Source organism: Tachysurus vachellii, chromosome 18 (genome assembly GCF_030014155.1).
Source record: "Tachysurus vachellii isolate PV-2020 chromosome 18, HZAU_Pvac_v1, whole genome shotgun sequence".
Lineage (NCBI taxonomy): Eukaryota > Metazoa > Chordata > Actinopteri > Siluriformes > Bagridae > Tachysurus > Tachysurus vachellii.
In genome coordinates, this window is record NC_083477.1 from 5,354,088 (window position 1) to 5,378,969 (window position 24,882).

The 24,882-nt window shown below is 39.4% G+C and overlaps 2 protein-coding genes across 3 annotated transcripts in view; one reads left to right on the forward strand and one right to left on the reverse strand.

Moving 5' to 3' along the window:
* Positions 1–9,228, forward strand: part of rabep2 (rabaptin, RAB GTPase binding effector protein 2) — a 10,648-nt gene extending 1,420 nt beyond the window's left edge. For both annotated transcript variants that reach the window (XM_060892508.1, XM_060892509.1), the window contains exons 4-13: positions 415–756; positions 1,570–1,665; positions 2,055–2,153; positions 2,307–2,420; positions 5,274–5,352; positions 6,999–7,010; positions 7,114–7,169; positions 7,392–7,490; positions 7,720–7,836; positions 8,155–9,228. In XM_060892508.1, coding sequence (XP_060748491.1) covers positions 415–756; positions 1,570–1,665; positions 2,055–2,153; positions 2,307–2,420; positions 5,274–5,352; positions 6,999–7,010; positions 7,114–7,169; positions 7,392–7,490; positions 7,720–7,836; positions 8,155–8,259 — 1,119 coding nt within the window. In that variant the 3' untranslated portion in view covers positions 8,260–9,228. The remainder of the gene's footprint in view (positions 1–414; positions 757–1,569; positions 1,666–2,054; positions 2,154–2,306; positions 2,421–5,273; positions 5,353–6,998; positions 7,011–7,113; positions 7,170–7,391; positions 7,491–7,719; positions 7,837–8,154) is intronic.
* A 1,151-nt stretch (positions 9,229–10,379) lies between these two features.
* On the reverse strand, positions 10,380–23,447 carry atp2a1 (ATPase sarcoplasmic/endoplasmic reticulum Ca2+ transporting 1). Its single transcript, XM_060892866.1, has 24 exons — positions 23,335–23,447; positions 23,076–23,213; positions 22,318–22,335; positions 21,430–21,512; positions 19,860–19,964; positions 19,055–19,193; positions 18,158–18,238; positions 17,976–18,061; positions 17,494–17,791; positions 16,845–17,011; positions 15,698–15,786; positions 15,510–15,612; positions 15,261–15,392; positions 14,940–15,065; positions 14,633–14,851; positions 14,244–14,355; positions 13,890–14,113; positions 13,410–13,630; positions 13,117–13,319; positions 12,800–12,885; positions 12,435–12,568; positions 11,687–11,804; positions 11,474–11,591; positions 10,380–10,641 (listed from the first exon to the last, which is right to left on the reverse strand). Exons 2-24 carry the CDS (start codon positions 23,191–23,193, stop codon positions 10,604–10,606), a joined length of 3,018 nt encoding a protein of 1,005 aa, XP_060748849.1. The 5' UTR covers positions 23,194–23,213; positions 23,335–23,447; the 3' UTR covers positions 10,380–10,603.
* Positions 23,448–24,882: the final 1,435 nt, after the last annotated feature.

A 24,882-nucleotide genomic window follows, 5' to 3' on the forward strand; every position in this document is an offset into this window, starting at 1 on the left:
GTGTGTTTGTGTGTCTGTGTGTGTGTGAGTGTGAATTTATTGTTTACTTGTCTGAGCAGGGCATGACGTGAAAGGGAAATGGAAATTCTTTACACTTTAAAGAAATACACCAGTATGTTTTTACCATCATGATCTGCATTTTCCAGTTTTCTAATTTATTTAGACATGTTTAAAATATGCAACACAAAAGCTAGTACCATAAAATGAGTATAATTTCTAAAAATGATGAATTCGACACATTTGCAACATTATTTACAAATCCTTTTTATTCAAGAGTCTATAAAGATAGAATTATTGGAAAGATTGCTTTATAAAGTGAGAGTCAATTAGTTTTCCGTTCTTTCTTAGGAAAAGTACAAGTTGAAAAGTACAAGTTGCTTGTGGCAGTTCATGTTGTTCCCTTTTGAACTGTAGGACAGTGTAAAGAAAGGAAGGATAGAGAGCAGCTCTCCACCTAGTGACAGGCTGAAGAACGAGTGTGCTGCAGGAGACGGTGACTCTCAGGAGCTGCTGGCCGAGCCCTCTGATGCTGAGAGTACAGGGCTCCATATGGAGGGTTTCTACACACAGCAGGGTGACTCCTCCTCTCTGTCCTGCTTCTCTTTGGACACCCCATCTCTGCCCCGGCGCATGCCCCCTCAGGATGACACTGCTTCCCTGGTCTCGACAGGAACTCTTGTGCCTGAAGCTATCTACCTGCCCCCACCAGGACACCATCTGGTCACACACGCAGACTGGGACGGACTCCATGCACAAGTCAGTTCAGCCTCTTTTTTTTTTTTATTTTTTTATACAAGAGTTACTTGGTCGATAGTGAAGTTAGATGTTAGATACTTTAAAGAGTTTTCCAGCACAACGTATTCCAGCAGGATTTGTATATCAATCATAGGCGTAACATGCATGGGCTTAAAGGGAATGAGTGATATAATTGAATTTCTGATCAGATTTGAAAATGTCGTGGGATTTGTTGCCTTATTAAAAAAGAGAAGCTGGTTGTAGTGTAAAGAGAAGCTGTATGTTGTGTTAAGAGTAACAGGAACTAAATTGTTTTGTGGATGTTCTGCAACATCAAATATAACTATGAATTAATTAGAATGTATGACATTGTTCTTTATTTAATAGATGTAATGACTGGCAAATTGCTGTGGATTAAGAGGATTAAAACACTTCAGGTTATATTTTAGAAAATAGGGTGTCTATATTAATGTCAAAAACAGTCTGAAGGCTATCATTAGTCTGATGTTCGGTCAGCGGCACTGTGGTTGAATTTAACAAGTGCCTGCCTGCTCAGCAGTGAATACACGGAAGTACTGTTTTTATTTTATTTTTTCCCCTAGATTGAGTTTGTCTGTTACATTCAAAGATATTAACAGTCTTTACTCTGATCATCGCTTATATCAGTGCAGCTTACATTGCAGTGGTGCATCTGTGGTCTTTTGAAGCTTAGTTTCAGAATGGAGCTTTAATCTTTGGTAGATTTGTTGTAACTAATATCTGGTTCTTAGCTATATTATATCTGAACACAGATGTGTGCACAGATGTGACTCATTGTGTTCCTGCGATTATCAGGTGGCAGAACTTCAGGAGGAATTAACTCACTTGAAGGAGCAGAAGGCAGAACTTGAGAAGGAGCTGGACATTCAGACAACAGAAACCAAGAAACAGGTAGAGAAACTTGACTTACTTGTGACTTTTGAGAGGAACTTTGTTATTTATATATATATATACATATATAAGTTCATCTCAAAAGTCACAAGCTGTGTGTAAGCTTCACTGCTATATATATATATATATATATATATATATATATACTAATTATAATATATAATTATAGTATATATTATATATATACTAATTACTAAATATATATATAGTGTGTTTGTGTGTGTGTTTATAGTATAATTACAGTAGTAATTAGATGTTCTTTAAGATTGTGATATTTAAAATTTTTTTGGTCATCTAAGTTCAAGGTTCCTCTTAGAACAAAGGAGTAATAGTTATAACTTGTTAATACCGTATGTGTGTGTGTGTGTGTGTGTGTGTGTAATACATAGGTGGCAGTACTCCAGTCCCAGGCGCAGACTTCTGAGACTCTCCTCCAAGAGCTGCAGAAATCTTTCAGCCAATCACAGAGCACTGTACAGAGCAGACTGGTGAGTAAGGACAGATTAAGCAGTGAGCAAAAAGTTCCTTTTGGGTAATATAGTGAGGAAAGATGTGCATTTACATGTAGGCATGAGAAAGATTCTCTTATATTAAAAGTTTCATATGACTTCGTTTGGTGAAACTGCTCCACTTGTGTGCAGAAAGAGCTGTCTCTGTCTCAGAGGAGAGTATGTAGTGAGCTGTCCAGGTTGAAAGGGGGAGAGATGGAAGAAAGCACAGCTGGAGATGAACACTCGGAGCTATTTACTCTACAGGTAATACACCCTATTGTGTCTGCCTGTGTGTGTGTGTCTCTGCCTGTGTGTGTGTGTCTCTGCCTGTGTGTGTGTCTCTGCCTGTGTGTGTGTGTCTCTGCCTGAGTGTGTGTGTGTGTGTGTCTCTGCCTGAGTGTGTGTGTGTGTCTCTGCCTGAGTGTGTGTGTGTGTCTCTGCCTGAGTGTGTGTGTGTGTCTCTGCCTGAGTGTGTGTGTGTGTCTCTGCCTGAGTGTGTGTGTGTGTCTCTGCCTGAGTGTGTGTGTGTGTCTCTGCCTGAGTGTGTGTGTGTGTCTCTGCCTGAGTGTGTGTGTGTGTCTCTGCCTGAGTGTGTGTGTGTGTGTCTCTGCCTGAGTGTGTGTGTGTGTCTCTGCCTGAGTGTGTGTGTGTGTGTCTCTGCCTGAGTGTGTGTGTGTGTGTCTCTGCCTGAGTGTGTGTGTGTGTGTCTCTGCCTGAGTGTGTGTGTGTGTGTGTCTCTGCCTGAGTGTGTGTGTGTGTGTCTCTGCCTGAGTGTGTGTGTGTGTGTCTCTGCCTGAGTGTGTGTGTGTGTGTCTCTGCCTGAGTGTGTGTGTGTGTGTCTCTGCCTGAGTGTGTGTGTGTGTGTCTCTGCCTGAGTGTGTGTGTGTGTGTCTCTGCCTGAGTGTGTGTGTGTGTGTCTCTGCCTGAGTGTGTGTGTGTGTGTCTCTGCCTGAGTGTGTGTGTGTGTGTCTCTGCCTGAGTGTGTGTGTGTGTGTCTCTGCCTGAGTGTGTGTGTGTGTGTCTCTGCCTGAGTGTGTGTGTGTGTGTCTCTGCCTGAGTGTGTGTGTGTGTGTCTCTGCCTGAGTGTGTGTGTGTGTGTCTCTGCCTGAGTGTGTGTGTGTGTGTCTCTGCCTGAGTGTGTGTGTGTGTGTCTCTGCCTGAGTGTGTGTGTGTGTGTCTCTGCCTGAGTGTGTGTGTGTGTGTCTCTGCCTGAGTGTGTGTGTGTGTGTCTCTGCCTGAGTGTGTGTGTGTGTGTCTCTGCCTGAGTGTGTGTGTGTGTGTCTCTGCCTGAGTGTGTGTGTGTGTGTCTCTGCCTGAGTGTGTGTGTGTGTGTCTCTGCCTGAGTGTGTGTGTGTGTGTCTCTGCCTGAGTGTGTGTGTGTGTGTCTCTGCCTGAGTGTGTGTGTGTGTGTCTCTGCCTGAGTGTGTGTGTGTGTGTCTCTGCCTGAGTGTGTGTGTGTGTGTCTCTGCCTGAGTGTGTGTGTGTGTGTCTCTGCCTGAGTGTGTGTGTGTGTGTCTCTGCCTGAGTGTGTGTGTGTGTGTCTCTGCCTGAGTGTGTGTGTGTGTGTCTCTGCCTGAGTGTGTGTGTGTGTGTCTCTGCCTGAGTGTGTGTGTGTGTGTCTCTGCCTGAGTGTGTGTGTGTGTCTCTGCCTGAGTGTGTGTGTGTGTGTCTCTGCCTGAGTGTGTGTGTGTGTGTCTCTGCCTGAGTGTGTGTGTGTGTCTCTGCCTGAGTGTGTGTGTGTGTCTCTGCCTGAGTGTGTGTGTGTGTCTCTGCCTGAGTGTGTGTGTGTGTGTCTCTGCCTGAGTGTGTGTGTGTGTGTGTCTCTGCCTGAGTGTGTGTGTGTGTGTCTCTGCCTGAGTGTGTGTGTGTGTGTCTCTGCCTGAGTGTGTGTGTGTGTGTCTCTGCCTGAGTGTGTGTGTGTGTCTCTGCCTGAGTGTGTGTGTGTGTGTCTCTGCCTGAGTGTGTGTGTGTGTGTCTCTGCCTGAGTGTGTGTGTGTGTGTGTCTCTGCCTGAGTGTGTGTGTGTGTGTGTCTCTGCCTGAGTGTGTGTGTGTGTGTCTCTGCCTGAGTGTGTGTGTGTGTGTCTCTGCCTGAGTGTGTGTGTGTGTGTCTCTGCCTGAGTGTGTGTGTGTGTGTCTCTGCCTGAGTGTGTGTGTGTGTGTCTCTGCCTGAGTGTGTGTGTGTGTGTCTCTGCCTGAGTGTGTGTGTGTGTGTGTCTCTGCCTGAGTGTGTGTGTGTGTGTCTCTGCCTGAGTGTGTGTGTGTGTGTCTCTGCCTGAGTGTGTGTGTGTGTGTCTCTGCCTGAGTGTGTGTGTGTGTGTCTCTGCCTGAGTGTGTGTGTGTGTGTCTCTGCCTGAGTGTGTGTGTGTGTGTCTCTGCCTGAGTGTGTGTGTGTGTGTGTCTCTGCCTGAGTGTGTGTGTGTGTGTCTCTGCCTGAGTGTGTGTGTGTGTGTCTCTGCCTGAGTGTGTGTGTGTGTGTCTCTGCCTGAGTGTGTGTGTGTGTGTCTCTGCCTGAGTGTGTGTGTGTGTGTCTCTGCCTGAGTGTGTGTGTGTGTATCTCTGCCTGAGTGTGTGTGTGTGTCTCTGCCTGAGTGTGTGTGTGTGTCTCTGCCTGAGTGTGTGTGTGTGTCTCTGCCTGAGTGTGTGTGTGTGTCTCTGCCTGAGTGTGTGTGTGTGTCTCTGCCTGAGTGTGTGTGTGTGTGTGTCTCTGCCTGAGTGTGTGTGTGTGTGTGTCTCTGCCTGAGTGTGTGTGTGTGTGTGTCTCTGCCTGAGTGTGTGTGTGTGTGTGTCTCTGCCTGAGTGTGTGTGTGTGTCTCTGCCTGAGTGTGTGTGTGTGTCTCTGCCTGAGTGTGTGTGTGTGTGTCTCTGCCTGAGTGTGTGCCTGTCGGTCTGTGTGCCTGTCGGTCTGTGTGTCTGTCGGTCTGTGTGTCTGTCGGTCTGTGTGCCTGTCGGTCTGTGTGCCTGTCGGTCTGTGTGTCTGTCGGTCTGTGTGCCTGTCGGTCTGTGTGCCTGTCGGTCTGTGTGCCTGTCGGTCTGTGTGCCTGTCGGTCTGTGTGCCTGTCGGTCTGTGTGCCTGTCGGTCTGTGTAAGATGAATTTACTCAGCCTGTGTCTGTGTAGGGAGCACACACAGAAGAGAGGCTACGTATTGAAATTGTGAACTTGAGGGAGCAGCTGGAGATGCGAACAGAAGAGAGTGGTTAGTACTTTTACATTTCTGTGAAGTTTCTGATGTCTTCTACTTAAAGGTAGGGTCTCCGATGTTTGAGAAATGCTTCAGAAAACTGAGTCGGAACGGCAAACTAAACAAAAATCATAACAAACGTGTCACATGAGCAGAAAGGGGGTGGGTCTTGTCAATATGGGCGGAGAGAGTGTTCAGTGTGCATGTGTGACATTAGCAGAAAGCGGTTTTAACATTGACATGGAGGATAAAAACAAAGAAAGAAAGCGAAGAAAGACTTACGATAAGGCAAGAAGTAGGACGTGTTAATATAGGATCAGCTTTCCAGCGCTGGAGAGAACTGAAGGAGCAGGAAGTTGGCCACATATTGGCCACACACAACTCCTGAGCTAAACGCTGTTACTACACAAATAACACCTCTTTTCTATCGTAATAATGTAGAGAGGCAGCTACAACCGTGTTTTGTGTAGTAACAGCGTTTAGCTCAGGAGTTATTGACTCTGGAATTTCGAATCTGTGAAAATGCGGCCAACTTTACTTAAGACGCCGAGGCGCTTTTTTCCTTCTCTATAGTTCAATTCAATTCAATTCAAGTTTATTTGTATAGCGCTTTTTACAATGGACATTGTCTCAAAGCAGCTTTACAGAACATAAACACAGAACAGAAGATAAGCATAAGGAGTAATATAGAGAATTAATATGATAAAAATTCAAAATTCAAAACATATATAGTTCACAGTGTGTGTGTACGTGTGTATGTATATGTGTTTATCCCCAATGAGCAAGTCTGAGGTGACTCAGGCAGCAGTGGCAAGGAAAAACTCCCTTAGATCGGTAAAGGAAGAAACCTTGAGAGGAACCAGACTCAAAGGGGAACCCATCCTCATATGGGTGACACTAGATGGTGTGATTCCAAATATACAATCAGACAAATGTTGTATTGGTGTAGAGATCACATGGGGTTCAGATCTCCTCTTAGTATCACAGAGTCCAACTGGAGCTGGTAGATCTGTAGATGTTTTCTTCAGGATTCTCACAGAGTCGGCCTCATCTAAGCGGAGATCCAAAAACTTCATCGCACGGAAGATGATCAGAGCTGGTACAATGTCTGGGTGTCTCGGCATGGGTTGAAAAAGAGAAGAGCAGTGCAAAGGGATTAACATATCTGCTGTTCATAAAAAAGTGCAGGTCTAGTGTAATAGTGCACAATATAATATAACGAGATGTGTTATGTGTACGCCTGACTAAAGAGATGGGTTTTTAATCTACATTTAAACTGGGAAAGTGTGTCTGAGCCCCGAACACTATCAGGAAGACTATACTATAGGTGAGTAACATTGGTTTTGCTTTGTTTCACAGAACTAATATATGCCGCCCTTTGCATGATTATACTTGTGTGTCATTTTTGTTTGTTTGTTTATCTGCAATCGTATTGTTCTTCCCTTCAGCTATGATAAAGACACATTTCTTTCCATTAGTTGCCTGGGTTGCGTATGTATGTGTGGGGGGAGCTATCAATACAGCGGTGGGACCCATTTGGGTTAGGGGCTATTGGCTTTCAAACATCGGAGACCCTACCTTTAATTAGTGTACTTTTTATTTTATTCTGTATGTTTAGTTGCTGCTTATAATAACTTGTTGCACTTTCTCTGTTCCTTCAGAGGTCCTGGAGGGTGAGTTGGATATATCTTTACAATTTTGCAATATATGTACATAATAAACAGTTGCTGTTTCATTATAAAATTATGTGTACATGTGTGTGTTTGTAATCCACAGTCCAGCTCTCCAGCCTTAAAACAGAGACCGACCGCATTCAGAGCGATAAAGAAAAGGTGTGTGTATGTTTGTGTGTTACACCATGGTAGGGCTGCATAATATGCATAAACAAAGGACATGCATATTTTACTGCTTCAAATGATCATGTGATGCATCTTGCAGGATCAAAAACTGTTGAACTTGTAATTTACACATTTTGATTTGTTCTAAAAGTATTTTAGTGTATTAACATAAGAAGAAGAAGATGAAGAGGTTTATATGTTCGTGTGATTTCATAGTTGGACGGTGAGCTACAGGAATGTCGCACTGAGCTACAAGGCCTCCGGGTGGCCCTATCACACCTCCAGAGGGACATCAAGACCCAAAGCCATGACAAGGTATGGAGCTGGCATTTGTGTGTTTATTTGCATGTGGAGCTATTCGCCACCACCTTCCCAGTCACCTGCTCTCCTCGAACATTCACTCAAATTCAGAAGTTTGAAATCACAGCTTAAAAGTTTAAAAGCACAATATTACTTTAATCACAATCATTTCTATTTTAAATATTTAGAAAATCAGATTTGATTTGAAAGCATCTTGATTTGACTTCTCCTTTCTTTCCCTCAGACAGTGCTGCATGATCAGTATTTAGAGCTGCGCAGTCAGGTGATCAGTCTGCGCAGTCAGTTGGATACCAGCCAGGCTGTGCAGAGAGACTTTGTGCAGCTTTCACAGTCACTACAGGTACACAAACCTAACATCTGTTCATTTGGCCAGGTGTTCACATATAGTGTCTTTTTTTTTTAGGTAGCTTTCTTCGTGATTATAAGCAAACATGCAAGTTCTTAAGAAAGTGTCTAGTTAATACTAACTAACCAGTGAATTACTTCAAGCTAACAAGATAATGAAAGGAACTGTTACAGTTGTGCAATGGTGTGGTAGACGAGAGCACGCCCGGGACTAGCTAGTATCTCTTCCTGTTAGCTTTAAACCAATAAATATTCTGTCTTCATTTATTAGCAGTTTTCCACACAAGCATGTAAGCTGCTGTAATCTTTTCAGGTGAAGATGGAGCAGATTCGTCAGGCAGAATCTTTGGATCAAGTCAGGCGTGTCCTTGGAGAACCACTTGAAGAAGAAAGTGACCAGCTCAGCAGTGCCACATGAGCCAGTTGGACATTATCAAGCTTTCTCTGGACCAAAGTGAAAATGATCTCTTTATGTTATGTCCACAGAAATGAACCAGGATCACGCTCAGACTCCCAAACTACCAATTATTATTAACTGTGGTAAATTTAGGAAACCAGCTTATTTTACTGTTTCAGTGGATGTTGTTTTCTCATACAGCTAACTAACTGAAACATTTTACGATATACGTCGGTTGAAGTTCAGCGAATTAGAGCTAACAGATGATGAACTTAACAAGTCTGTCACTGTGTCCACTAACCAGATATCAACTTGATTATAATAACTGTAGATTAAAGTAGAGGGTGAGTATCACTTGGCCAGTATCCATAATGACTCCTGCTAAACCTTTCATGCACATACTCTTACATATATTATATACATTTCTTTATTTTCATTTCTGTCACCAGCCAAAATATCAGAAAATGACCAGAAATCTTCCTAAAAATGGCACACTTTTTCATACTATTCGATGCAAAAAAAGAGCAATAATGAAAATATGAAGGAAGTTATTGTTTAACAGTGTGCTGTAGTTGAAACCATAAATCTGATAAAACTTAGTGTTGTACATTGGAGCAGCATTAATGATGAAGGTTAACATGGGTATTTTACTGTATAAAACTGCCCAAAGTTAGATGCAAATGACCTCCTCAGGCATGTTCTATTGCAGGGAACAATAATATCTTTATATATGAACTTTCTAGACTGTGACCTGATATGATCTTATGACTCCATGTAAAGTAAATTAACACTAGGCTTAATCTGGGTCTCGGACCCCAGTTTTATGAGTGCATGTACCATGGTAATATTTATCTTCTTGTCTGCCATGATGGGCTTCATACATCATACAACTGTAAATTAACATTTGGCTTCACAGTGAGCATTTTCTGTTTGGTTTTGTGTTCTACTTGGACATGTTTTATTAAAAACACCCTTATGCCCAAAATAGAAGTGGTGGATTTGTATGCATTTATCTCTTTCACCTTTAATTTCAGCATGTCATCTTTATGCAGTATATAAGTGAGAACATGCTGGAAATATAGTTACAGTCAAAAATACATTTAATTTATACCAAAACATTTAGTGTGCTAGAGCTTACAGATTCCTTCAAAACCTTTAAACGGTAAATGTTTCACATTAAATATATAAAATCTCCTGTTCTAATATTATTTTTTTCAGGGTCCATTTTCTCTGGACTTTTCCTTAAAATCTGCAGCATTGGTAGCTCATTGGTTAAGAGTTGGGATTACTGATTGGATGATCATAAGTTCATGCCTCAGATCTGTTGGGTCTTTGAGCAAGGCTCTTAATTATATAAATGTAAGTCTCTTTGGATAAGGCTTGGCCTATTTTGCCCATTTTTCTTGACTTATATTGCATTACATTACATTGCATTACATTATGGTTCTGACACAAATGGCTTTATTTAAGACCAGCATGATGGCAAAATTCTGACTTAGTTTCTTTTGCTTCTTTTTAAACCAGTTTCTTTCCGTTTTATTTTTAACTAATTGTTGTCTTTTTAATATATACTGTAAACTGTAGAATAGAGATACATTTTTCTATTTCGCACTCAGCTGTGATTTCTCAGATTTCTCCAGTGTGAGCATTCAGCTTTCAGCACAACAAAATCCAGTGTGTTGTATTTACATATATAATATTTATGCAAATATGAAGTGAATGCCTCCCCCGGTCCAAAGACATGCATGGTAGGTTGATTGGCATCTCTGGAAAATTGTCCGTAGTGTGTGATTGTGTGAGTGAATGAGAGTGTGTGTGTGCCCTGCGATGGGTTGGCACTCCGTCCAGGGTGTATCCTGCCTTGATGCCCGATGACGCCTGAGATAGGCACAGGCTCCATGTGACCCGAGGTAGTTCGGATAAGCGGTAGAAAATGAATGAATGAATGAATAAATGAATGAAGTGAATGCTATAGGAGTTTGTTAAACATTAGCATTTTTCTTATTCTCATGTATTAGAATTTAACCAGTTTGAGAGACCCAGAACAGAAGCAAAGCTTTTTTCAATATATATCTTTATTAAGAAATATATTTTTATTTTTTAGGAATAGAATCCTTAAAATATTAGCTATAATGGTTATAACGTTAATATATTTAAATACATAAACTTAGATCACATTCATATTCACAGAACATTGTGTATTTTATACATTGTCATCTCTTATCTTCTTTTTTTTTTTTTTTTTTGTATTTTCAGGTATGTTGACTTGTTCACTGTTGGTTGCTTGAATGTTTCTTGTAATTCATTTCATGATGGGAAATTGTTCTCATTCTTTAAAGCCAGTTCTTTCTCATTTTATCTTCCCTTAGTCCCATTTCTTAGACACCAGGTTCTCTTCTTTTTCTGGAGAAGCAAAAGTCACACATATAAGACACCAAGTGTGCAGGAGGTTTATCTTGGAGCCAGCGTTCATTACCATCTGCTTTAATCAGCCATGTTTATATAAGCACCGAGTAACATAATTACCTTTTGTGATCTGATACTTCATGCAAACGGAAATAATCAGCAACTCTAAACTACATCTAAAATTAGGAGGCTTAGCTAGTCATAAATTCACTCAAACACACGCTCATATCCTTTGGAATATGATTTTTTCCAAAGTTCACATCAGCCTCACTACATTAGGACAGTGCAAAATCAGACACCACTATGTTTACTATTTCATGCAATACTGAAAAAAAAATGCATCAGTAAAGCACACAACACTAAAATACATACTCACATAGCAGTCTTTTTTCGCACACAGGAACATAAAGACAGATCTTATGCTTAACAAAAGGACAGGGAGGATTGTGGGATACCTTGCTTTGTTACAGGTATTGTGAAGGGAACAGGATTAGGCTGGAATAAAATTGTGAAGGTGATCAGAGGAGAAGGTAAGGAAGGAACGACAAGTAGTTGAAGTGAAGTGAAAGTCAGTGATTTTCAGGAAAGAGAGGAAGGAAATTATCCAGGTTTTATAGGTAGGAAGGGAGAATTCTAGTAAATTAGCGATTATTAACATTTAGTTATCAGGGAAATTGTTACAGAACCTTAAAATATTAAAAAAATAATCAGATTGAATCAAGAATCTAACTTGAGTACTTATAATATCTATATTATAATATATTATAATATGACTCTTCTATATAATCAGTTTTATATTGAGTGATAAGGAATGTACGCATTCACTTACGTTCCAAGTAGGTGCGAGAGATGTACTTGAGCACCTCATCGATGAGGATGACGGGGAGAGAGAGCTTTAGCACCACGATCCACTGTTCCAGACTCAGATGAGTCAGCTTGAAAATCATCTGTAGTGCAAAAGAGAAACAGTTTAGAAATGTAGAAGTTCATGTAAATTGTCAAACTGTGTCTTTAGTGGAACTGAATTGGAAGTGAGACTCACAGGTAGAGGATCGACATAGATGATCATAAAGTGCAGGGACATGGACAGGGACATGGCAGCTACCAACCAGAGGTTGCTCCAGGGAGGCATACGCACTAGAGACTGGTTCTCTGACAAGCTGCACACATACACAAAGGTTATGAAGGATGCCATCAAGATACCAAGGTATTAAAGTACTGATACATTTTTAGTGTATGTACACACTAATATGTGAATGACAGGGGGATAACCTATGTATTACCAAATGAACATTTGAATAATCAGATTTAATTACAAATATCTTTGCCTTTGCATTTTATCTTAATCACAATTTTTAATACTGTGGAAGTTAAGAAATCACTAAAATTACTTTTGATAGAAATTTACATACAATTAACGTGTATTCGAAAATGTGGTATCATCAAGGTGACATTTTTTGGTATAAAAACAACACTTAAACTTTCAGCTTGGGTACTTTGAATAAAAACACTTGCATACAAAGAAACTTAATTGCTACCAAGAAGACATTTCTCTGCTGTAAAGTCAAATTCAAAAATCATACTTAACTTTTCTCAAACGTCTTAGAAAACCCTAAACCGCTAAAGCACTCAACCATAATCTGTACAATTAACAGGCTGGCTATATCAGTGCTGACATGGAATTCTTCCTGAATAATGCAAGTGTGACATGATATCTTTAATGTAATGAAGGTTTGTTGAGCCATTTTGTTAAGGTGGCAGATATAAAGCGTCAAGAGTGTCAGTCTGACCTGTTGAGGGCATTGCACATCTCGATGGTGACCAGAACAGACAGGGCCATGGTCATAGGGGGAGCAGACTCAAACACCTCACATCTAATGTCAGCGAAGTCCTCGTTCTCTTCAGTGCACTGCATGAAGTGCGACTGAAAAACACAAAGCCACACGGTGAGTACTATTGTAGTAGGCAATCTGGTTAAAAAGCCAGGTAGATTTTGTCAATTTTTTGTCAGTCCTTTAAGATGTAAAATTTTATTAGTATGACATTAATGAATTTAGAACATCCTTGGAGTAAAGGAAGAATCTTTTGTGGGCTGTAGTGGATTATATAAGGATTAGGAATCAGTAACGCAATGTGTGGTTATTTGGGTACTCACCAGCTGGTAGAAGGTCACCATTGGACCATCCTCACAGTAAATGAACCACCATGCAGCAGCAGCCACAGTAGCAGCTCCAACATAACCTGACGGAGAACAAACAGAGAAATACAGATACCCAACGATAAGTAAATGAGGTATATCATTTCTTGAAGATAGGAGGTGGCTCATTGGTTAGTATCTGTATCCAGAACAGGGAGGTTGTAGCAGTCTGACATTTTTGTTGTTAAAGAAAATTTTATTTGATTGTACAGTCAACTCTACAGTAATTGTTATCTGTATATGTTTGTATATTAATTTTGGCTGTATTAAGGTACCGCCAATGGCAAGGTATCTGAAGAAGAGCCAGCCAGAAATCAGTGGTTCTTTGGGAGATCGAGGAGCCTTTCCCATGATATCCAGGTCAGGGGGGTTAAAACCCAGAGCGGTAGCAGGAAGACCATCAGTGACCAGATTGACCCACAACAACTGCACTGGGATCAGGGCCTCAGGCAGACCAAGAGCGGCAGTCAGGAAGATACTGAGAGGGAATGAGAAATGTGAGGTTTATAATCGTCTTGAACATGAACTCAAATTGCTGGACTGAGATTGTGGGTAAAATATTACCCACCAGACGACCTCTCCAACATTGGAGGAGATGAGGTAGCGGATGAACTGCTTCATGTTGTTGTAGATGGCTCTACCTTCCTCAACTGCAGATACGATAGAAGAGAAGTTGTCGTCGGCCAGGACCATCTCTGAGGCTGACTTGGCAACGGCTGTGCCAGAGCCCATGGCAATACCAATTTCTGCCTTCTTCAAAGCAGGGGCATCATTCACACCATCACCAGTCTGTTCAAGGGCATTAAAATGTTGTTTTTAAAAGCTGAACGTAATGAAATGTTGCTAAATTTTACTTCTTTACTGTAACTGACTACATACAGTATAAATCTATATCTTACATGAGGATATATTGTTAGTATATTATAATTTTAAAATGGTTAAATTCTATTTAAGCAGCATTAAGATATCTATTAATTAATATACTGTATTTGTAACCTAAAAAACGTCTACTGCTGCGGACGCCCTGAGAGAGTTGTAGTCCTCTCACCATGGCAGTGATCTCATCATAACTCTGTAGGAATTCCACAATCTTGCTCTTGTGAGAAGGCTCAACACGGGCATAGCAGCAGGCCTTGCGCACTGCCTCTCTCTGTTCTGTCAGGGGCAGATCATCAAACTCACGACCTGTGAAAGCACGCCCAGTGACGTCTTCATCTTCTCCGAAAATGCCGATGCGACGGCAGATGGCTACAGCAGTGCCCTTGTTATCACCTGTGAGATAGGGAAAAGTTGTACTTATACAGGACAAAGTGTGAGAAATGGTGGAATAAGATCTAATGCAAGGTTTAATATAGATTAAAAAAAAAATGGAAGTCAATATGTAGAAAGTGAAGCATCTCACCAGTGATCATAATAACCCGGATGCCAGCAGCCTTGCACAGCTTAATGGAGCCCATGACCTCTTTGCGAGGGGGATCCAGCATGCCAACACAGCCCACAAAGGTGAGATCAGTCTAAGCATAAAAAAAGCATGGTCAGTTTGGATCAGCTTGGATCATAACAGCCTCTATATTAACATTTAGAGGTACCTTCAGAGGGTCACAATAAACAATCTATGACTCTTTTAGATGGAAAACGAGCCTAGCAGAATGTCTTGGTTTTGGTATGCCTTGTCATAACAAACATATGTTTGACCAGTGGCATTCATCAGGTTCTACTGCTTTATTGCTAGAACATGCATATCCATCCAGCCATCCATCCATCCATCCATCCATCCATATATCTATTCACCTCATAATCAACAAATTTGGTGGAATCCTCCAGGTTCATCTCCTCCTTCCTCAGAGGGGAGTCTCTAGTGGCCAGAGCCAGGCAGCGTAGGGTGTCACGACCAGTACCCCATTCCTTTATCACAGCCATGATCTTATCTTTCACTGGCCCAGTCAGGGGAAGGCGGGTGGTTCCAACACGCACATATGCACATCTGTCAATCACACCCTCAGGAGCACCCTGCATGAAGATATATTAAGGTAAGGTTCATTAAGTGCAAGGATCTTCTTCATATTTTGACTGTAAAGGTGTCAGGTGGTTTACTTACCTTGATAAACATTTTATTGCCAAGAGAAGCCTTGGAGGACTTGGCAGGAGAGCAATAGACAGACATGGACTTCCTGTCACGGGAGAATTCCAGAGTGAACTCCTTCTTCATCAGCTGCTTAATTACCTAGTGAAGGTAACACAATTGGACACAAGGAGAACACTATTAGAAAGCAGGAACTCAGTCTATGAGTGCATGAAAAGGGTTTTATACAATCAACCTCGTAGAAATCAGTTTGTAGAATTTTGAAATGTGTTTAAGGAATTTTAACAGGTGTAAAAGTGAGGTAATAAAATAATAGAGTACAGTAATCATACTTACAGTGCAACAGGTATTGGCTCTTTCCACCTTAGACAGGCCACGGACCTCAGTGTTGAACACGTTCATCTTTTCCACCAGGCAGCAGAGTGCAGTTTCAGTGGCTTCACCCACCTTCTCATAGATTCCCTTAGACTATCAGACAGAATGAATACAAATTTTAATTTAAAGCCTCACTAATAAAAACACTTTTTATGAATATTAATCATAAAATGAAAAAGGAAAGTGAGTGCGTGTGGGAGAAGTGCCGACCTCATTGTAATCCAGAGAGGAGTCATTACACAGGGCACAGATGGTAGCCAACTCAACCAGCCCATCATACTGGCCACATTTCACTGGAACACCAAATTTAGTTCTGCAGAAAATAAAAGTTTCCATATCCAATAATTGTATAGTTTTTATTTTGTTCATAGCTGCCCAGTAATTTGTTGTGTACTTACACTTCTCCTTCAGGAGTGTATTTTGAGCCAGAGATATCATATTGGTCAAGAGTCATATTCTCCCCTTCCACCTTCTCAATGATGAACATCTAAACAGACAGTTTAGATGCTTTTGTTAGCATTATATTTTATAATAACACATTTGGAAGAAGTCCCATCTTTTTCAGTGTATCTGCACAAACAAAAAACCAAACCTAGTATAATTTTCCTGCTCTGAACCTGATTCCATTTATTGGAAAGTCTGTCTGTGGTAGAGCTTTATTTATCTTGGGCACATGACAATCAACTCAGTTTTAATAAGCATGCAATACAAGAAACCAGTTTATTTCCCAAGCTTCCAAAAAGCACCAGCAACCAAACCATAAGTGGTACAGATGACACCTCCAGAATTATAGGTCTCCCTATAGATAACATGTGCATTGTATCAATCAAATCATCTTGCAAAGGACTAATGTTTGAACCTGTAAGAACCTTTTTAGAAACCATATACTATTAACTATACAAAGCTTTTGTGAACCCATTTTTATTTTCAGATTGCTGGATTATAACAAGATTTATCCTAACTGAACTGAGCCACAAATAATCTAACATGACCTAGCCAAGCCTTATATAACAGGGATAATAATTAAATAAATATGCCTAATAAATATTTCATTTAGAATCTAGAATTCTTAGGTTTGTCCTTCTGTTGGAACCCTTCAAATTTCTAACAAAACGTTTACAACAACGTGTTTTTTTTTTCAGAAATAGTTTCTAGTAGAATTTCTTTGGAGTGGCAGTACTTTTAACCATAAAGAACTCTTGAGATTTGTGATCAAACCCAGAGGAGCCTAAAACTACTTGAACCTAGTCTATACTTTCAAGGGGGGATAGTTTATTTAGAACCCTTGAGGATTCTATGGCTTGTCGCTGAAAAAAAGCAAAAAAAAAAAATCTATATTTCAGGATCATCTTAAAAAATATGCCCTTTAGGAAGCTAGAGTTCCAATTAATACTTGAACTCTTTTTTTAATGACACATAACCTACTTGAATCTAACCAAATTTAAGTAACTTATCTAAATCTTTTCCAGTGTGTGTGTGTGTGTGCGTGTGTGTGCGTGTGTGTGTGTGTGTGTAATTGAGTATGTGTTCGTATCTGTTACCCACCTTGGTCACGCACATCTGGTTGGTGGTTAGAGTGCCGGTCTTGTCGGAGCAGATGACTGAGGTGCAGCCCAGAGTCTCCACAGAGGGCAGAGAGCGCACAATAGCATTCTTCTTGGCCATACGCCTTGTGCCCAGAGCCAAGCATGTAGTAATCACAGCAGGAAGACCTACCAGCAGTTCAGGTGTGTATTAATTAATGTGTCGTAAGGAACACAGAAAAGAACCCAATACAAAACAGCCTGATGTGAAGAAAAGCTACTGTGCCCTCCCTGTAGTTCATTCTTTTCCTACAGCAAGTCTCGATATGTTTTTTCCTTTTAAATGATACAAAATGTAATGTTGTGGAATAAGTATGAAACTATTTTCTTGCTGCTATCAACTATAGCAGCTGTTAAAAGTTAAAAAAGCAAACTTGTCTGTCCTGACGACGTTTCTGTGTTAGAAAATATACTATTATTAAGCAAGGAAGCTTTGCACTCCTTTCGTAAATGTTCAATAACAATGATAATTCGGCGTAGGTTATGTTAAGCATCTGCCATACAACTGTGAATTAGCAGTTGCTATGGAAACCATAATGCCTTAATATGAACCTGCCTTAATATGCCTTAATATGAACAGGGCTTTGGTATAGTAGTCATTATTCTCTCACCCTCAGGGATGGCAGCCACAGCCAGGGCCACAGCGATTTTAAAATAGTAAATGGCGCCACGGATCCAGGAGCCGCCATGCACAGGGTCGTTGAAGTGGCCAATGTTGATGAGCCACACAGCCACACAGATGAGAGAGATGACTTTGGAGAGCTGTTCTCCAAATTCGTCCAGCTTCTGCTGCAGTGGTGTCTTCTCCTGCTCAGTGGCTGCCATCTGGTCACGGATCTTTCCAATCTCAGTGGAGACGCCTGTGGCTACGGCTACACCGATGGCTTTTCCTGCAGCAATGTTTGTTCCCTGTACAGTATAGACAGAAATGGGTGAGTGCATAGATGGCGAAAGCTGAAGGTAAGAGACTCATAAACAGATGCATAGTTACATACTCTGAAAGAGAAATAGATTAAAGGTGATGTGAAATAGCAGAGTAAGGTGATGTGCGATAACAGAGTATAAAATGAATGGTAATGAAAGAAATACTCACAGAGAAGAGCATGTTCTTCTTGTCCTGATTGACAGCTCTGGGGTCAGGCACAGACTCTGTGTGCTTAATCACACTCACAGACTCACCTAGAAGAGACAATTTATGGGGTTTTTTGGTGGTTAATCTTTTTGTATGATTTAATTGTATGTAGAAATGACTGAATGATGTCTAGGAGCCTGTACCAGTAAGGATGGACTGGTCAACACGCAGAGTTGTGGATTTGATTGAAGTGAGTCTGATATCAGCAGGGACTTTATCACCAACTGCAGGAATGGGAAAACACACATATACACACACTTTACTACTATTATACTAGTACTGTTAATACTACTAAACAACAATGACAACAACAACAACAACAACAACAACAACAACAATAATAATAATAATAATAATAATAATAATAATAATAATAATAATAATAATAATAATAATAATAATAATAATAATAATAATAATAATAATAGGATGTTTTTCACTGAGTAGGTCTTACTTATATATAAAATATAAGACCTGAAACTGATTGGTGGTTTACATTAAATGTGTGGCATAATAATCTTTATTGTTTACAAATGACATAGTTACACAAACAGAGATACATAAAATAAATACATTTCTTGATTATTTATTAGGAACGATTAAGCTTGATTTGTAGTACAGACACAAAGCACACTGAGTCTGCAAAAAGTCATAAATCAGCTGACCGAAGAGAGAAAGGAGTGAACAGGTGGGAGAATGAAAGAGAAGGAGAGAGGGATAAAGGGAGAGAGAGGTGGGGTTGAGATTTGGGGCAAGTGGAAGACAGGTGCTGGGCCATATTTATACACAAGCTTTTCTTTGACTGTGCTCTTGATGAGATCTCTTAACCTTCTCAGATCCCTTTATTCCCTGCCTCTCTTTATATATCTTGTTCTTTCTTTGTTCCTGTATATGCACACAACTATTCTGATCACCATAAAAGAATAGTTGAACTCTCTCAAGGACATGAGTATCATATCACTATGTTAGTCATCTGTGGCTGTGTTTCCCATATTAGGTTTTTATTCGATGAAGCAAGTGATGTGTGTGTTTGTGTGTACCTGACACTTCCACGATGTCTCCAGGGACAATCTCCCTGGCCTTGATCCTTTGCACGCTCTTCCTGTCAGCTCGGTAGACCTTGCCCATCTCTGGTTCATACTCCTTCAGAGCCTCAATGGCGCTCTCAGCATTGCGCTCCTGAGGAAGGAAGCGTTCATGCAAACTCAGTTCCTATATTCCACCTCCTCACTTTAGAGCTCAGAGCCTTTCTTTATCTTCCTCTGCTATGCATAGTTTCCATATGAGCATTGTTGTGCCTATATAGACAATCTGACCAGCCTTCTGTTTCATGCTTCTGTACCAAGCCTTCAACAGCCTAAGGATATACAGCAATTAACTTTTAAATGTTGCACCACAAAAAAGATCCCTTTCCTATTACTGCACATGTATAGACAAATCCATCATGGAACCGCTGTGTAATTAATCTTCATGCAGTATCAACATTTTTAGGTCTTGTATGTTCTTAGGTTTATACTTATTGTACCTATGGACTTCCTGCTTCAGTTCAAACCCCATGTTTTCAAATATATGATGATCAGATTTTGATTTAAAAAAAATGTCATGCTGAAACACAGCCCAAATCATCAATAATCCACTAAGGTAGTGTGTTTGAGGGTATTTGTTTGTATGTTATTATTGTTTATTCTTTTCATTAATGACCAAAATGACACTATGGTCAACAGGTTGGCTAGAACAGTTAAAAACATTTGAACCTTTGTTTTTAATTGAGGCCCAGATTGATAAATTATATTTTAACTACTTACATCTATCCCCCCCTTTTTTTACTGTGTGTGTGTGTCTCACCTGCCAAACTCCGACTATAGCATTGGCAATAAGGATGAGCAGAATAACGAAAGGCTCGACAAAGGCAGTTACAGTTTCCTCACCCTCCTCAAACAAGGCCAGAACCTGAGGTACAATGAGAAAAACTCCTCAGAATAACATCATAACACCAATAAACTTATGTATGTGTGTTTGTGTTACAGTGTAAGATGTTATTTTCCTACCCTAGTAAATCAATGAGCAAGAAAAGACATTTTTTCCTGAATATTATATTTAATCATAATCATTATACATATATCATTTTGGTTCCATCTTCTCTTCACACCATAAACATATACTGCATTGGAAAGTACTTCTAATTCCTCCCTGTCTTTGTCTGTCTGTTTCTCTGTGACGGAGAGATGGTATGAGAACAGCTGTCTTGGCCCATTGTGTCTTCCTCCTGAAACTCTCACACGCAGCACTTGCTTTATGGCACATTAACACCAGCTCTCTGACATTCTTTCTCTCCTTTGCTATCTTTTTTGTTTCTATCTCTGTCTCTCTACCAAGTAATCCTCGTATCTTCCATACCTGACCTTTTGTACATGGGGTCCTGTTCCTCAGCCTGGCTTTAAATAATGATCTCCTTTTTTCTTTACTCCTCCCTTTGTTCTCTCTCTCACTCTCTCTCTCTCTCTCTCTCTCTCTCTTTTTTCCCCTAGCTGTTTAAAGCCATAATGTCAGCTGTTCTTGCACAGAGAAGAATTATTGTTGCATAGTCACCCATATGATGACAATTCAAAACAAATTAGAAGTAGAAGAGTGAGAGAGATGATTTGATCACTTTAATTGGTGACCATTTTAGTAAACCAAACACATACAGTACATAGAATTATACCAATATCATCATTAGAATTGACAGATGTGGTTATGCATGTAATCATTGTAAGACAGACAGTATATACAAACTGAAAATTTGAACATTGAAGTACACCAGTAGCAGGAAATAATAAAGTGTACCAATAACTTGAATAGATTTCCAGCCACAAAATCCTAGACTCCTAGAAAGACATGTTGAAATCTTTACAAGCACTAAAATCTTGTCAAGTTTTAAAACTGTCAGATATCTGTTAAAAATAGTCTGTAACATATGTGAAACTATATCCCTGTGAAGTCTAACATTTCTGCCATACATCACGTCTCTGAACTTTCAGTTTACCCACAATCCATCGCTCAGGGCTAAAGGGTGAAGAGGTCACTTTTTGATAGACAGTGAGGCTTGGGTATGCAACAAATGTGTCCCTGCCATTCACATCAGTGTTAACTGTGGTATCTGTGTCTCAGTATGAAGTCCAGCTTCCTTTTAAGTGCTCTACACACCCACATTTGGCACCTCACATAGAACAATAGTCCCTTTCTTTATGTCCTGTAAAGGGTAGGTAAACGTTGTTTGTGTTCTATTTTTGGGAAAAATATCAGGGAAGGACTATCGCTTGCGCTTTTAAATTCAGATATATCTAGCTTAATACATTACTGTTATTTTCATAATGTTTTTTTTTATAAGTTAATTAAAAATTTTTTTTAAATGAGTTGATTTGGATTTACTTACAAAAGAGATGCAGGCAGCTAGCAACAGGATCCTGACCAACAAATCCTCAAATTGCTCCACAACCAGCTCCCAGATTGATTTACCTGAGAGAAAGTGAGAAAGTGCATGAGATGCAATGTTTGCATTTGGTAAAGCTGGAACTAATGAACACATTTAAAGCTAAATTTAAAACTTAAAGTAGTTGATTTTGTAAATCTTTAAAATTTTTTGTAAGAGACTCATACGTTTTGTCTTATTTAATGTTAATTGAGCGTGTTTATCCTATTTTGCTTCTTCGTTTTTTAATTCTTGAATGTGATTAGTCAAGATGATATAATTTTTTTTCCCTTTTTTTTCTGTAACAGCAGCTCTAATAGTAGATTTGGTTGAATTCATTTAGATTTAGATGGAATCAAATTCATGGGTATAATATTAATGAACCTTTTAAATTAATTAATTAAATTAAAATTTATTACATAATTTTTTTTTTAAATAATAATTAATTATTTCTAAAATAACAGCTCATTCATAGTAATTTGAACTGCCAAATGCTCCATGTACTTATAAAAAGTGTTGCTTTCTTGTGGCTCATTAATTTTAAATTCAATTATAAAAAGCTAAAAACAAATTTATTAATCATTCTAAAATAAATTTTAAAAATTATTGCCATATCATTGTCGTATAAGAGGAATAAAACACTTTGCTGTTATTGAAAAAATAATAATAAACGTCAAGGTTGTAATGACCTTTCTCTTCAGATCACATTCATTTTTTTCCTATAACAGTGTGCCTTGTCATGTTTTATTCCTTGCTCAGTTCATATATCAGCTAATAATTTTGAAAATTGCTTGCAAGAAGGAGCTGAGTAAACAATCACAAAAATCTAAAAGAGAGAGAAAAAACATTCACCTTCCTCAGCAGGCAGCTCTGTGATTGGCGAGTTCAGTCAATTAGGAGGGTTAAAGGAAAGAATACAAAATAATGATTAGTCATATTCATTATTGTTTTCAGTAATTATTTTGGTTAAACATTTGTAATCAACACAGCTTTTATATAATCTTAATATGATTAGGTAAAAGTTGATTTTTCTAGATGCCAATATTTGTCTTAATTTATTGAATCGCTGCTTATTATTTAACATTTACTATAATTCATCAAAAAACGCCTAGTCTCCCCACAAATAATTTGTAATTAATTTGACATCCAGACTTCCAGGCTTAAAGACTGGTGTATAACATAAATGATAGCCTGGAAAACAGATGTTACATTGGATGTGGTCTCTACAGATACTAATGCAAACAATGTATAAATACTCCAAGTATACAGTCTCTAATTTATTTTTATAATATAATTAGGATTATAATATATTTTCCATATTCATAATGTCTACTTGACCTAAGAGGAGAATGAGGTATATGTTTAAAACTGTTCTCTATAGAGAAACTGTTCTTGGTTCTATTCAATAACTTTTTCGTAATATAACCTCTGCTTGTTTGTATACCCATCCATCCATCCATCCATCCTTTCGTCCATCCATCTATCTATCTATCTATCTATCTATCTATCTATCTATCTATCTATCTATCTATCTATCTATCTATCTATCTATCATTCCATCCATCCATCTATCAATCTATCCATCCATTCCTGCATCATGTGCCCCTCACCGTTATAGCCATACTTGGCCAGGTTCTTCTTGACCTGGTCAGGTGAGAGGCCTGTGTTCTCGTTGACACCAAAGTAGGCCAGGCAGGGACCTGGTTCCTGAATGTGTGCGTTCTCCATCCTCTCAGCTCAAGGGGAAGCTTCACAAAAAAAAAATAAAAATAAAAACAACAACCCAAGGTCAGATCCCAACTTAGTGCTCAGAAAAGTCCACCATGAAGTGGAAAAAATTGGTCTAATTCCGGTAGATGTGTTACCCACCAACACCTTCTAAAAGTGTGGAAATTGGGACAAAATCAACAGCCCCAGTCGTTCTCTCTCTCTCTCTCACTCTCTCCCCTCTCTTGCTCACCTCCTCTTCTCCCTGGGCTGACAGAAAGTGCTAATTGTTGCTCATCACCGTACGGTTTTATAAAGACAACCCAAAGCCTCTCTCCTAGAGGCACACTTTCACAAGTCTTCCTATTGGCTGAGGTGGCACATATATGGTGAAGGGGCAGTGACTGTGATGAAGAGTGGTGGTTGGAGTAATTTGGCAGCAACTGTGGGCCTGAGTGTATTTGTGTGTGAGGGGTTAGCCTTGAAGCAGGGGTCTGAAAATGGTGTCTGTTTTTGGAACATACATGGTCAGTATAGGATGGAAGGCATGGAGACAGGGATTGTGGCATTGAGTGGTGAGGGATAGGAGGTGTATTGAGTGATGGCTCAAGTGTCTTATTAGTCTTACAGGGGCAGAAAGAGGTCACCTTGGCTCACCATTAGGGAGCTACTATGTAATAACTATAACTCCTGGGTGAGAGAAAGAGAGATAGCTGGGGGTCTGAGAATAAGTAAGGACATTCTGTTCAGGGGATTAACAGCCCAAATGACTAGGCATGGAAAAGGTCTAGTGTGTGTGTGTGTGCGTGTGTGTGTTTGTGTGTGTATGATTGAAAGTGAGATGCCTTAAGAGTTCACATTAGGAATTCAAAAACAATATGACATAAAAGACAAGCCTGCGTAACAAGTAGTTAAGGAAGAAAAAGAGACACACAGTGCACTATAAAGTCAGTGTGAACCTGGAGGTCCACTGCATCCACTGTTCCCTTCTGAGCCTGGTTTCTCTCAAGATTTCTTCCTCATATCATCTCAGGGAGTTTTTACTTGCTGCGGTCGCCTCCGGCTTGCTCATTAGGGATAGGGATAGATATATAGTATTTTACAGTTTAAGTTAATCTTTTTTTTTAATTAATTTTAAACTTTAATTGTATATATTCACTTATTTATTTTTATACTATTTCTTCTTCTTCTTCTTCTTCTTCTTCTTCTTCTTCTTATTATTATTATTATTATTATTATTATTATTATTATTAGTATAATGTATTTATTTCTTTTTCTCTCTCTTCTGTTTCCGTATTCTGTAAAGCTGCTTTGAGATAATGGGAAATTGTTAAAAGTTCTATACAAATAAATTGAATTGAATTGAAATGAATTGAATTGAATCCACATGCATCCAGTCACAGACAAAACCTACCGCTATAGGTATTCCCGGTGTGCTATTTATTAAATATTAATTATGATTCAAGTATTATTTATTTAAAATAAAGTTAATCTTAAATGGTATAGAAATTAGAAAGAAACAAAGTGGGGCCTTTTATTTTTAGATGTTGACAGGGTGTCATGACAAAGAAAATGACTAAAATGTTTTGAAACAAAACGCACAAACATGGTAAGAAACCCCTCAAAGGAGAAGACAGTATATATGTGGAAAGTAGGAAAATCTATCTGTCTTTCTTTCGTTCTTTCTTTCTTTCTTTTTGAGATGATCAG

Bases quoted from the DNA above. Each gene is read 5' to 3' on its own strand.
- atp2a1 (XM_060892866.1), bottom strand. From the start codon at position 23,193: ATGGAGAACGCACACATTCAGGAACCAGGTCCCTGCCTGGCCTACTTT. The intron at 12,569-12,799 runs GTGAGTACCCAA...TGTGTTTTTCAG, and splicing joins TGGTGACCTTCTACCAGCTG to TCGCACTTCATGCAGTGCAC. The intron at 11,805-12,434 runs GTCAGACTGACA...GTATGTGTGCAG, and splicing joins ATGTGCAATGCCCTCAACAG to CTTGTCAGAGAACCAGTCTC.